At 49.9% G+C, this 13,683-nt stretch overlaps 2 protein-coding genes across 3 annotated transcripts in view; one reads left to right on the forward strand and one right to left on the reverse strand.

Moving 5' to 3' along the window:
• MMP28 (matrix metallopeptidase 28) overlaps positions 1–3,287 on the forward strand; it is a 26,270-nt gene extending 22,983 nt beyond the window's left edge. The window contains exons 6-8 of one of the 2 annotated variants that reach the window (XM_012445533.2): positions 492–641; positions 955–1,122; positions 1,925–3,287. In XM_012445533.2, coding sequence (XP_012300956.2) covers positions 492–641; positions 955–1,122; positions 1,925–2,319 — 713 coding nt within the window. In that variant the 3' untranslated portion in view covers positions 2,320–3,287. The remainder of the gene's footprint in view (positions 1–491; positions 642–954; positions 1,123–1,924) is intronic. The other variant, XM_064378462.1, reaches the window with a different exon arrangement.
• Positions 2,030–7,333, reverse strand: CUNH17orf50 (chromosome unknown C17orf50 homolog). Its single transcript, XM_012445534.2, has 3 exons — positions 7,224–7,333; positions 4,530–4,845; positions 2,030–4,429 (listed from the first exon to the last, which is right to left on the reverse strand). Exons 1-3 carry the CDS (start codon positions 7,234–7,236, stop codon positions 4,237–4,239), a joined length of 522 nt encoding a protein of 173 aa, XP_012300957.2. The 5' UTR covers positions 7,237–7,333; the 3' UTR covers positions 2,030–4,236.
• Positions 7,334–13,683: the final 6,350 nt, after the last annotated feature.

The raw sequence follows: 13,683 nt of genomic DNA on the forward strand, positions 1-13,683 counted from the left end.
TTCTTGGGTTTATTTTGATGGTTAGCACCAACAACCAGGAACAACTCTTTTTTTTTTTTCTTTTTGTGACAGACTCTCGCTCTGTCACCCAGGCTGGAGTGCAGTGGCATGATCTCGGCTCACTGCAACCTCCACCTCCCAGATTCAAGAGATTCTCCTGCCTCAGCCTCCCAAGTAGCTGGGACTACAGGTGTGCACCACCATGCCTGGTTAAGTTTTGTATTTTTAGTAGAAACAGGATTTCACCATTGGCCAGGCTGTTCTCAAACTCCTAACCTCAAGTGATCTACCCGCCTTGGCCTCCCAAAGTACTGGGATTACAGGTGTGAGCCACTGCGCCTGCCCAGTAACAACTCTTAACCCACTACTCCCACTCTGCTTCCTCGCCCCTCATATTAGATAATCATGAAAGTAACCAAGGGAAGGTCTTGTGTGCACCGCATACCCTCTACCCTATGTGTGTTCTCTCTGTTATCTTCTTGCTCACAAAGGGAAGCCCCTAGGGGGCTCAGTGGCTGTCCAGCTCCCAGGAAAGCTGTTCACTGACTTTGAGGCCTGGGACCCCCACAGTCCCCAAGGAAGGCACCCTGAAATCCAGGGCTCTAAATACTGCCACTCTTCCTTCGATGCCATCACTGTAGGTAAGAAGTTCCCACTGGTGCTTTACTTCTTTCTTCCCTCCTTTCCCACATCTCCTAGGGTCTCCAGAGCTGGAGTACAAGGTAGGGGGATGGACTGTAAAAGCCAGAAATCCCAAACCACAAGCACACTGCAGGTCACGGCCCCACACTAAGCAAAACACTGCTTCTTCCTGCCCACTTTCCACTGCGCCAACTGTGCACACCATATCCTGTGCTTGTCCGTTTGGGAAACTGGCTTCTAGGACAGCATCTTCCCTGGAAAGACAGCAGGAGGCTGATGGTCACTCCTCAACTCTCTCTTGTCTCTGAGCAGACAGGCAACAGCAAGTGTACATTTTTAAAGGGAGCCACTTCTGGGAAGTGGCAGCTGATGGCAACGTCTCAGAGCCCCGTCCACTACAGGAAAGGTGGGCTGGGCTGCCCCCCAACATTGAGGCCGCTGCAGTGTCATTGGAGGATGGAGATTTCTACTTCTTCAAAGGTACTGGTTCTGGGGCAGCTGGGAAAACTGTGCCCTAGAGAGGGGACAAAAGAGGGGAAAACTCTCACACGAGTCCATGGTGGAGTCTCTATTTCTCTTGGAACCTATGACCCTGGGGAAGACTCCATCAGAAGGCAACTTTCCATGATGGATTAGAGAGCATCGAGTGCCAAGGTCCCAGGGAGCGTGTCAGAGAGGAGTCTAGAGGGAAGTAGAGAACTGCTCTTGATTTCTGCAATTCAGCAGAAAGAGCTGGATCTTCATTGGAATCCTAGCCGTGTGGGGTTGGACATGTCACTTAACTTACGAATGTACATTTCTCGAATGGGGAATTCAATACTTCAGATTTGCTGGGGAAGGAATATGAAAAGAGAATATTGCCTGGAGAGTGCAATATATTACTAGATGCATGGAAATACTTAGGTAAATAGTATTCATTCATTTGTTTACTCATTCAACCAGTATTGAGTGCCTTGTATGCACTAGACGTGGTTGGATATGTTAGGGATATAGCAGTGAACGAAACAAAAGTTCTTGCTCTCATAGAATCATTAGTAATGATGGCAGTGGAGATGTCCATCTGCCCTCTGCTGACACCTGCTGGAAGTCTAGACAATTAACAGTAGTCCCTACTACCACCTTGCTATTTGTAACTAGTAGTACAATGCATTTGATTGATATGACTACTAACCATCGTGGGCTCCAGCTTAAGGGGGGAACAGAGGTATGGGGGACAGAAGTGGGGTGGAAGGCCAGTGAATGACAGCCTCCAGCTCACCCTGGCTCTCCCAATGGTCCACAGGGGGTCAATGCTGGAGGTTCCGGGGCCCCAAGCCAGTGTGGGGTCTCCCACAGCTGTGCCGGGCAGGGGGCTTGCCCCGCCATCCCGACGCCGCCCTCTTCTTCCCTCCTCTGCGCCGCCTCGTCCTCTTCAAGGGTACCCGCTACTACGTGCTGGCCCGAGGGGGGCTGCAAGTGGAACCCTACTACCCCCGAAGTCTGCAGGACTGGGGCGGCATCCCTGAGGAGGTCAGCGGCGCTCTGCCGAGGCCCGACGGCTCCATCATCTTCTTCCGAGACGACCAATACTGGCGCCTCGACCAGGCCAAACTGCGGGTGACCACCTCGGGCCGCTGGGCCACTGAGCTGCCCTGGATGGGCTGCTGGCATGCTAACTCGGGAAGCACCCTGTTCTGAAGGCACCTCCTCACCTCAGAAACTGGTGGTGCTCTCAGGGCGAAATCGTGTTCCCCACCCCTGGGGCAGAACCTGTCTCTCTGAGTCCCTCTGTAGAAGACCTGACAGCAAAGCCTCCATCTGGAAGTTTGCCTGCCTTTGTTCCTTGAAGAATGCAGCATTGTCTTTGTTCCCACCAGATGGAGATGGGGGGTGGGATCAATCTTAGGAAAAGCAAAAAAGGGTCCCAGATCCCTTGGCCCTTTCCTCCGAGAACCTCTGTCTTTCCCAGGCCTTGAGGATTTTTTTTCTTCTGCTAAAGGTACAGTTCCGTTCAAGAGGTGATGGCCCGGGGATCCAAGCAGGGGGATGTGAAACTCAACAGGGAGATTAGAGAGACCATTTTGCAAGACTGTGCCCTTTTCCCCAGGACCTCCTGGCTCAGTTCTTGGAAAACAGTGTCATGTTTAGTCAGAGGCCTCACCCCTAGAAAGCATGGATGGGGGTGAGGGCACAGGTGTCTCCAACCTCAGAGGCCCTTTGTGGGGTCAGGACGCAGAGTTGAAGGGAGACTGATGCAGGTCTCTGCCGGTCCCCGTCTTTTTGTCTGGGGCTAGAATAAAGAGGTGTCTTCAGCTGGTGGGCCGAGAGGCAGGAAGCAGCCTTCCTTGGAGCAGTTCCTCCATCCTTTGCAGGGATAGCAGGTGAGCACGGGTGCAGGGGAGGCCAGGGCCATGCTCTTCCATCAAAGCCAGGGCCAGCCAGCTGTGTGTGTGTGTGTGTGTGTGTGTGTGTGTGTGTGTGTGTGTGCATGTGGAGCTGTGATGGAGAGAGGGGGCCTGCCTCTCCTCAAAAAGCAAAATGTCCTTGCCCCCTAGACCAGATGGGGAACCATGCGCAGCAGGGAGAGGTCAAGGGGCCTTCCTGGGGGTCTGCAATGCTGCAGGCACTGGGGATGCAGCCTCTACAACAGGCAGCCCTGCAGGCTGGGGGTGGCCTTGTGCTCACAATGGCCGCATTCTCCAGGCCACACACGCGGCTTTCCCAAAGCTCCTGCTGTCTGGCCAAGAATAGCTGGGATTCCTGGAGAAGGAACTGGCTCCCCAGCCTCCGTGTCTTCTGCCTCCACCCATGCCAGCATTTATTTTAGCATCTGGTTTTCCAGGCTTCTCCCACCCCTCCACACCTGCCAGTGCCTCATCTGCACAGCACTGACCTCAGGAAGCCAGGGCGTCCAGGGGAGGGGAGAACTGTCTGGCAAGGGTTCAGTGCTCTGCTCCCCAGGGCCATTGTTGGCCCTGCCCCTTCATTTTCTTCTCTGTGCAGCGGGCAGAAGGCCCTTTGACTGCCTTTGGATACAAATGCTTGTACCATTCTGGGGAGGCGAGGGAAGAGGCTCCCTGCCCACGATTTCACCTCTGGCTTGAACCCGAGGAGGACCATCCCCACCCGGAGTCACCGTGCCCCACCTCAAAGCACTGACAATTTGATCAGAGGTTTTATTGAATGGTTTCAGGGAAAGAGGCAGGTTTGTCAGAGGGATGAGGGAACCTGGAGGTCATTTTCTCTAGGCGATGCCTCTCTGCCCACCGGGCCAGAAGGATCTGAAATACCCAAGAGGAGAAGGTGAGGCTGTGTGAGCAGCAGAGTCAGGTGTGCGGTGGCGCTGGTGCTGCGTGGGGGCGGGGAGCCCTGGGTGGGCACTGTTCACAGTGGGCTCTAGGCTATGCTGGGCTCTGCACTGGGGGCGCCAGGTGGCAGGTGGGAACCAAGCATCAACAGTGGGCCTTCCTGCTTGACAGGGGCGCTCTGGGCGGCAGTTGACAAGGGGCGGTTCTGTGGAATGCGCCGGAGAGGGCTCCGCGTCCCAGGAGAGAATGTAGGTGGGAGGTCTGGGCCAGGAAAGGATGGAGAGCACAAAACTGGGAGTGGGGGCGCTCAGTAGGCCCCAGCGGCCCCCGCCTTACCCAGATCCGGGTGATCCAGAACGCAGTGCGCCACATAGGCTGGGTGGCTGTGCAGACTCCTGCATTTCTTGCAGAAAAGGATCTCGCAGCACGCACAGACCCCGCGGCGCGGCGGTCGTCGCCGGATCTCCAGCACGCACAGCTCCTCCGGGAGGCTCCGCTTCCTGCCGGAGGGGACCGGGCGCTCATTGCCTGGGGCCGCCCCTCCTCCCTGGGGCCCGGGCACCGCGTGCCTAGTGCTGCGGCCGAGGAGCGCGCAGTCACCTGTCGGTGGGAGCAGTCAGGACGCCCAGCAGCGCGAAGAGGCTGAACCAGCCCCAGAAGCCGCTGTCCGCGCCCCGCAGCAGCGCCGCCTCCTGGGTGTTGGGCTCCTGGCGCAGCGGACAGTGGGACACCGAGAGCGGTTCGCGGCCCTCGCCCCCCTCCGCCTCCCGCGGCGGCTCCTCGCCCCCCTCCGCCGCGCTGTCCTCCGGCGGCCTCTGGTAGTCTTCGTCCTCCGACCCCTCCTTCGCTTCCTCCTGCTCCGCCTCCCCGGTCCGGGCCTCCTCCGGTTCCTTCTTCCACAACGGGGTCTTCACACCTGCGGGCCGGGAGGAGGTCAGGGCTGTCCTGCTGTCGCTGAGAAAGGGTCCGCGATAATTTTTCAATTGAGACAGGGTCTCTCTCGGTCGCCCAGGCTGGAGTGCAATGGCGCCATCTCGGCTCTCCGCAACCTCTGCCTCCCCGTCCCAGTTCAAGCAATTCTCCTGCCTCAGCCCCCCGAGTAGCTGGGATTACAGGCACATGCCACCATACCCAGCTATTTTATTTTTTATTTGTATTCTTAGTAGAGACAGGTTTTAATCATGTTGGCGAAGCTGGTCTTGAACTCCTGACCTCGTGATCCACCCACCTCGGCCTCCCAAAGTGCTGGGATTACAGGCATCAGCCACCGCACCTGGCCAAAAAAATCTTTTTGAGACAGAGTCTCACTATTTTGCCCAGGCTGGTACTCCTGGCTTCAAGCAGTTCTTCTGCTTAGGTCTCCTAAAGTGCTGGGATCACAGCCACGAGCCACCTCCCAGGGCTTACTGATCCCATTTTAATAAGTGATTATTTATTTTTATTTTTTATTTTAGTTTTTAAAATTTATTTTGTTTTATTTTATTTTATTTTTTTGAGACAGAGTTTCACTCTTGTTGCCCAGGCTGGAGTGCAATGGCGCAATCTTGGCTCACTGCAACTTCTGCCTCCTGGGTTCAAACAATTCTCCTGCCTCAGCCTCCCAAGTAGCTGGGACTACAGGCGTGCGCCACCATGCGCAGCTAATTTTTGTATTTTTAGTAGAGACAGGGTTTCACCTTGTTGACCGGGATGGTCTTGATCTCTTGACCTCATGATCCACCCGCGTCAGCCTCCCAAAGTGCTGGGATTACAGGCGTGAGCCACCGCGCCCGGCCAAGAGGTGGTTATTTATAGAACATTTTATTTTCTGAATGGGATTTCCTTCCTCCAAGTGGGTCTTGCCTTAAAGAAGTTCTGCATCTCCGCTAGTGGGTGGGCTTACAGCACCTCTGTATGATGAGAAAAGGCACCTCTTATAGTCAGGAAAATGGAAAAAAGGACCCTCTTAGGGCAGACCGATTGGGAAAGGCTGTCCTTAGGGTGAACCAAGTAGGAGAAGGTGTCTCTCCCTCCTTCCAGGCTTGACTTCAGCCACCACTGTCCCCTCTTGCTGGTGCCTTTGTTCAGGGCACAGATTCCACAACTCCAAACAGTAGCCCCAGCAGGAAGGAAGTTCCCGGGCTGACATGGAAACTAAGCTGGGCTCTCCTGGAAGGTGTCCCCTGCCCATTCAGCAAACATTCACCGGGCTTCATGCATCCTGTGTCTGCCGCATCTGGATAGCTAGGTTTGTAAAGGAAAGAGAGGAGGAGGGCAGGGAAGACATAATTTGTGGCGTTTGCTCTGGAAAAGTCAAGAAACATTTCTATTGATCCCAGCCCATCCTATTTAAAGGGCAAAGGGAATGCTGGTAATTGGTGTTCTAGCCTTCTGGTTGTGAAAGGCCAGGCCTAGTACCCAGCTAGAAAAGGGTTCCAGAGATGTTTCAGGAGGTAAAGGGAGGAGGAAAAGGGGTTGAAAAGGAAGGACTGGACATTAAGTGGTGCGCTATGAAATTTGAACTTTGCCCCTCAGTAGTGAGGAGCCACTGAACATTCTTGTAGAGGAACATGTTCCGAGCTGTGTTTTACGATGTTCTCTCTGACAAAACAGGAGGCCCCACTGAGGAGTCATTACAGTGGTCCAGGTCAGAGAAGACAAAGGTCTGAACAGGAGCAGGTGGAGATGATGAAGCAGATATTAACACTATTCTGTAGCTGGATGTGGTGGCTCACACCTGTAATCCCAGCACTTTGGGAGGCCAAGGTGTCGGGGGCAGGGGGTCACTTGAGCCTGGCAGGTTGAGGCTGCAGCGAGCTATGATAACACCACTGTACTCCAGCCTGGGTGACAAAGCAAGACCCTGTCTCTAAAAACAAAAAACAAAAAAGAGGCCAAGCATGGTGGCTCACGTCTGTAATCCCAGGACTTTGGGAGGCCAAAGCAGTGGATCACTTGAGGTCAGGAGTTTGAGACTAGCCCAGCCAACATAATGAAACCTCATCTCTACTAAAAATACAAAATTTAGCCAGGCGTTGTGGCATGCCCCTGTGGTCCCAGCTACTTGGGAGGCTGAGGCAGGAGAATTGCTTGAACCCGGGAAGCAGAGGCTGCAGTGAGCTGAGAACGTGCCACTGCATTCCAGTCTGGGTGACAGAGTCAGACTCTGTCTTCAAAAAAGAAAAGAGTATTCAGGAAGGAGAAAAGAGAGGGCTTGTAGCTGAGAAAAGGTTGGACTTCATGGTGGTGTGCTGGATTGTCCAAGCTAGGGTCAAGAGGTTCTGTCCTCCAGCCCCACCCTCCCTCCAGCCTCACCATGCTTATCCATTCTTCCCAAGGCTGTGCTGCCTGCTTTCCCTGATCAGGGACTGGAATGTGAGAGGGTGCCCAGAACCCATAGAACTTGGTCTGGTCTCTAGGGCCTCTATTGGATCACAAGGGGTGGGGCTAGAACCTCACCTGCCCATGAGGCTCTGCCCAGGAATAATTTCCTTTTCCAGAGCCTCCCAAAGCACTAACAACTCAGGTGTCTCTTACCTTACCTCTTAGGAAGGCATTAAAGGGGAGTAGAATGTGACTTTGGCCCCAGTTAACTGGGTTTAAATCCCAGCTCCACCACATAAATATAAAAGTTATCTGACTTTCAGCATGGTACCCTCAGTCTTCATCTATAAGTCAGTGATGGTAGTACAGTACTCGGCTTTACCTGGCCTGCAGGAATCACTGAAAGCATTGGGTTTGTTTGTATCATTATATTCTCTCCTTCTCCTCCTGTTGTATCCTTATGCTTCTTCACCCCATGCTCCCCACTTATCCTATTTCCATTTCATTGCCTTAGAGCCAAGGAACACAAGGGAATGGTGCCAAGTCCAGTAGGAAGTAGGACTTGGGCACAAGGCGGGTATGGCTCCTGGATATTGTGTATGTGTTGGGGGCCGGGGTGGGGGAGGGAGAAAAATCATGGAGCTTCAGGAACAGGAAAATTCTTTCCTATCCTGGACTTGAAGTGGAGTATATTGGCACAGAGAAAAATGTGCAGATGGGCAATGGACAGATTCAGCTCTGGAAAGAGATCCCAGTCTGATAGTCAAAAATGATAGAATCCTCCATTCAAGTCTGAGAGTAGAGGGTGATGGGGTCCCTTCCTTTGGGCATCTTAGTTTGGTGGAGGCAAGTTGCTGGGCTGGAGAACAGAGAGTAGATCTGGCCCTGGGAATCTCCTAGTCACAAGAGGGCAACGCTATAAAGAACTGTGAAGGATCTGAAATGTTATCCTCCTTGCAAGCTACCATGTGAACCAGTTGTAGTTTCATGGGTCCTTCCAGAAAACATGAGGCTCCAGGTCAGAGACAAAGGACTTTATTACTGTGGCACATCAACTTTGGCCTATTCGCATCAGCTTCCCTTGCTTCAGCGTCCTATGAATGACACAGATGAGTGCCAATGGATACCTGTATGTGCAGAGGTTTGCATTACTAAGAGAAATTCCGAGCTTAGGAAACCTGAACCTTTCATAATGGGTAGTACGCAAACCTGCTGTTTGCTCAGGAAGGAGGCACTACGTCTATTTTCCAAGATTGTTCACTTATACAAAAACCCTTGAAAAGTCAGGGCCTCTGCTTGCAAGACATGCATAAACACAAAAGACCCAAGGAGAATTGTCTCCCAACAAACTCATTCTCCTTAAATTTGCTGAAAGCATTTGTAGCCACTATGGCTCTCGATTGCAAAATTCAAAAGCTCACTCTGATTAATTTAAAGAGAAAGAATAGTGAGAGCTCACAGAATGACCAAAAGACTTGAGAACTAGATAGGAATCAAGGAAGGCTGCTGACTAAGAACACAGCCAAGATTGCATCTCAGGAACAATTCAGTTTGGAGGCCACTGCTGGGGGTCGCTCATGGACACTGGCACCATAAGCAGTCTCACTGAGACACTTGCTAAGATTTAATGCCTCTGGCAGGCACATCTAAACCAATGAGCCTGTGCTATGGTCTTTTTCTTTTTTTTTTTTTAGAGACAGGGTCTTACTGTGTCTCCCAAGCTGGACTACATTCAGAGATGCAATCATAGCTCACTGCAGACTCAAACTCCTGGCCTCAAGTGATCTTTCTACCTCGGCCACCCAAGTACAGTGGGCTTTTTTTTAAAAACAGAATCTCGCTCTGTCACCCACACTGGAGAATGCAGTGGCCCAATCTCAGCTCACTGCAACCTCTGCCTCCCGGGTTCAAGTGATTCTTCTGCCTCAGCCTCCCAAATAGCGGGGACTACAGGCGCCCACCACCGTGCCCAGCTAATTTTTGTATTTTTAGTAGAGACGGAGTTTGAGACCAGCCAGGCTGGTCTCAAACTCCTGACCTCGTGATCTGCCCACCTTGGCCTCCCAAAGTGCTGGGATTACAGGCTTGAGCCAATGCACCCACCCGGCTCCTATGCTGTGGTCTTTAGGGAGCATCCCACCAAGACACCACAACAGAGTGTCCCCTGGCATGGTCGTTCTTCTTATCCTGCCTCCCCAACCCTAATCTGCCCAGTAGCCCTTTGCCATCCATCCTTAGGATGTGCATTCCCTCTTCCCAAGGCTACTTTGGGTTTTGTGGGACCTTCATAAAAAGTTAGATTGTCAAACAACTCATACTAACATAAAAGCATATTATAATTTATTATTTTATTTTATTTATTTTTTGAGATGGAGTCTCGCTCTGTTGCCCAGGATGTAGTGCAGTGGTGTGATCTCAGCTCACTGCAACCTCTGCCTTCCGGGTTCAAGCGATCCTCCTGCTTCAACCTCCTGAGTAGCTGGGACTACAGGCATGTGCCACCAAACCTGGCTAATTTTTGAATTCTTAGTAGAGACAGGGTTTCACACTGTTGGCCAGGCTGGTCTCAAACTCCTGACCTTAAGTGATCCACCCACCTCGGCCTCCCAAAGTGGTGGGATTACAGGCATGAGCCCAGCCAGCACACTAGAAATTGATCCCACAGAGAACTAGTACAATCTTCATTGAAAACATGAGAGCAAGCAGGTGATCCCGCTGGCCCCGGGAACATAGGCATGCCTCCTGCACTCAAGACATCAGCTTGGGAGACCCCTTGAGAGGGCTGAAACCATCCTGGTAATGAGTGAAAACTTAAAATTGACTGAATCTCTATCTGAAAGAGACTGTTTAAACCAGAAGAGAATAGGCTATATTTTATCAGCAAGCACAAAGCATTATTTTCTGCTATTCATAGAAATCATACCTAAAGGACAAGATGAAGTCAGTATTCAAAGGTAAAGCTACAATTTTTTCATATTAAATTTTAACTTTTGAAATTAATAGTATAAATAGCTCCTTAACTTCTAATAATTAGGTATAACACAAAAATGCAATATTACTTTTGGCTGGGCAATAAATATAACTTAAGAGAAAAAAATATCTGAACGGGTCACAGTGAGGGGAACCCATAATCCCAGCAACTCAGAAGGCTGTGATGGGAAAATTGCTTGAGACCACGAGTTTGCGGCTGCAGTGCACAATAACCGTGCCTGTGAAGAGCCACTGCACTCTAGCCTGGGCAACATAGCAAGACCCTTATCTCTTAAAAAAAAATGTTTGGCCGGGTGCGGTGGCTCACGCCTGTAATCCTAGCACTTTGGGAGGCCAAGGCGGGTGGATCACAAGGTCAGGAGTTCAAGACCATCCTGGCCAACATGGTGAAACTCCATCTCTACTAAAAATACAAAAATTAGCTGGGCATGGTGGCGCATGGCTGTAATCCCATCTACTTGGGAGGCTGAGGCAGAAGAATTGCTTGAACCAGGACCCGGGAGGCGGAGGTTGCAGTGAGCCGAGATGGCACCAGTGCATTCCAGCCTGGGCTACAGAGTGAGACTCTGTCTCAAAAAATAATAAATAAATAAATAAATAAATAAATAATTTTATTAAGAACAACAATCCACTAAGATAGTATGTAAGTGCTACTTGATTGGGAATATTTGTAACAACATCTTAACATTTGTATAGAGAAAAGGAATGGGGCCTCCTAAACTTTGAGCATCATGTCAGTTAAGATGTAACTGGCTGGTCAAATCCATAATGCCTAACTAATAATAGCTCAAACTTTATAAAACGTATTAATTTACTTAATAAGGTGCTCCAGGACTGGTTCGGTGTCTCGATGGAGTTATTAAGGGCCCTGATTATTCTCACCTCCTCTTTGCCTTATTTGTCTCCTCTTGATTACGACATGGTTGCTGCAGCTTTAGGCATTGTGGCTTCCTGCAACCATGACCAAAGCAGGAAGAAAAGACATGGCAGAGACTTCTCAGCAGCTCTCCAACAGACTTCTCTTTGAATCTCATTGGCCAGAACTAGGGCACAAACCCATTCTTAAACCAACTTATGGCAAAAAGAGGGTTGTCAAGATTGTCCTAGAACAGTTGTAATTGGTACCTTTAATCAAATGGGACTCATGGAGTATAGTTATAAAACAATTTCCTGTTTGCCTCCTAAAGTCTTTTTATTTTTTATTTATTAATTTATTTTTTATTTAGTTATTTTTTTGAGACAGAGTCTCCCTCTGTCTCCCAGGCTGGAATTCAGTAGCTAATTCTCCTGCTTCCTCCTGAGAAGCTGGGATTACAGGTGCCCGCCACCACGCCCAGCTAATTTTTGTATTTTCAGTAGAGTCAGGATTTTGCCATGTTGCCCAGGCTGTTCTCAAACTAATGTGAACATGGTGAAACCTCGTCTCTACTAAAAATACAAAAATTAACCAAGTGTGGTAGCAGGTGCCTGTAATCCCAGCTACTCGGGAGGCTGAGGCAGGAGAATCGCTTGAGCCCAGGAGGCGGAGGTTGCAATGAGCCAAGATTACACCACTGCACTCCAGCCTAGGCAACAGAGTGAGTCACACACACACAAAAAAATCAGTTCCTTGCTTCTTCCAACTTCTGGAGACTGCTGGCATTCCTGGCTTATGGCCCCATCACTTTAATCTTTGCTTTGGTTGTCATATTTCCTACTTTTTAGTCAGAGTTCTCTCTGCCTTACACTTGTGATTACATTTAGGGCCCATTCCAACCATCTGGATAATCTCCCCATCTCAAGATCCTTAACTTAATTATTTTATCACAGAAAGCCCTTTTGCTATCTAAGGCTACATACACAAGTTCTGGGGATCAGGAAGTGGCTATCTCTTCAGGCCATTAGCCAGCCTACCACAAGACACGTAGCACAGCTGTTAACATTCTCTAAATAAATCTTCTCAATCCTCTCAATCTGTAACAGCCCAACTCTCTGTACAGGTTGGAGAGAAGTCTGAGAACCAAGCAGCCTGTTTTTGGATAATTCCTAGATCAATTCTGCGTATGGTCTTACTCCTTTTCCGGTTTGTTGCATCTACAGTATCTTGGAACCTTGACAGAAACTTTGATTTTAACTCCACCATTCATGGTCCTCTTCCTGGGGCTGGGTCCACATTCTCTAATTTCAAGGAAGCACCACCTGATACCTGAACAAAAATAGCTTTTTTTTTTTTGGAGATGGAGTTTCGCTCTTGTTGCTCAGGCTGGAGTACAGTGGCACAATCTCAGCTCACTGCAATCTCCACCTCCCAGGTTCAAGCGATTCTTTTGCCTCAGCTTCCCAAATAGTTTGGATTACAGGCATGTGCCATTATGCCTGGCTCATTTTGTATTTTTAGTAGAGACAGGGTTTCTCTATGTTGGTCAGGCTGGTCTCGAACTCCCAACCTCAGATGATCTGCTCACCTCAGTCTCCCAAAGTGCTGGGATTACAAGCATGAGTCACAAAAATAGGATTCCATTAGCAAGAAGGAAAAAGAAATGGCTCTTTTGTATGGGGGTAGACAGCCTCCTCCAAGATATCTCCCAAAGATCTTTGTTTCCTGGTATTCTTACTCCCACATGAAATAAGGCTGACCTGAGTAACCAACAGGATATTGTGGAAATGATGCCATGTGATTTTTGAGGGTAGATAATACAAGACAGTTTAGCTTCTGTCTTGTGCTTTCTCTTGGATCACTGACTCTGGGGAAAGCCAGCTGCCATATCATGAGAATGCTCAGGCAATCTTGTGGAGAGGTTTATGTAGTGAAGAACTGAGGCCTCCTGCCAACAGCCAAACCCACTTGCCAGCCATGTGAGTAAGCCACCTTAGAAACCCCTGTGAAGCCTTCTGATGACTGCAGACCTGGCTGATACCTGACTGTCTCACAGAAGACTCAGCTAGAACCACCCAGCTAAGCTGCTCCTGAATTCCTGACCCACAGAAACTGAGATAACTACACATTTACTATCGTTTTAAGCTGTTACATTTGGGGGTAATTTATTTTGCATCTATAGATTACAGGTATAGGACGAACAATGTCTTTCAAAGGCACCTACTACATATAAAGGCACTGAGCATTAATTCTAGCCTTGTCCTCATAGCAGCCCTGTGAGACGATTACTCCCATTTTACAGTTAAGCAAGCTAAAACTTAGAAATGAGATATGAGCGGCCAGACGAAGTGGCTCACATAATCTTGGCACTTTGGGAAGCTGAGGCAGGTGGATCACTTGAACTCAGGAATTCAAGAACAGCTTGGGCAACATGGTGAAACGCTGTCTCTACTAAAAATATGAAAATTAGCTGGCCATGGTGGCATGCACTTGTACTCCCAGCTACTTGAGAGGCTTAGGTGGGAGGATCACTTAAGCCAGAGGTTGCAGTGAGCCGAGATCATACCTCTGCATTCCAGCCTGGGCAACACAGTGAGACCCCAT

This window comes from Aotus nancymaae, unplaced genomic scaffold (genome assembly GCF_030222135.1).
Source record: "Aotus nancymaae isolate 86718 unplaced genomic scaffold, 86718_ANA_hifiasm-v0.15.2.pri h1tg000018l, whole genome shotgun sequence".
NCBI classification, from domain to species: domain Eukaryota; kingdom Metazoa; phylum Chordata; class Mammalia; order Primates; family Aotidae; genus Aotus; species Aotus nancymaae.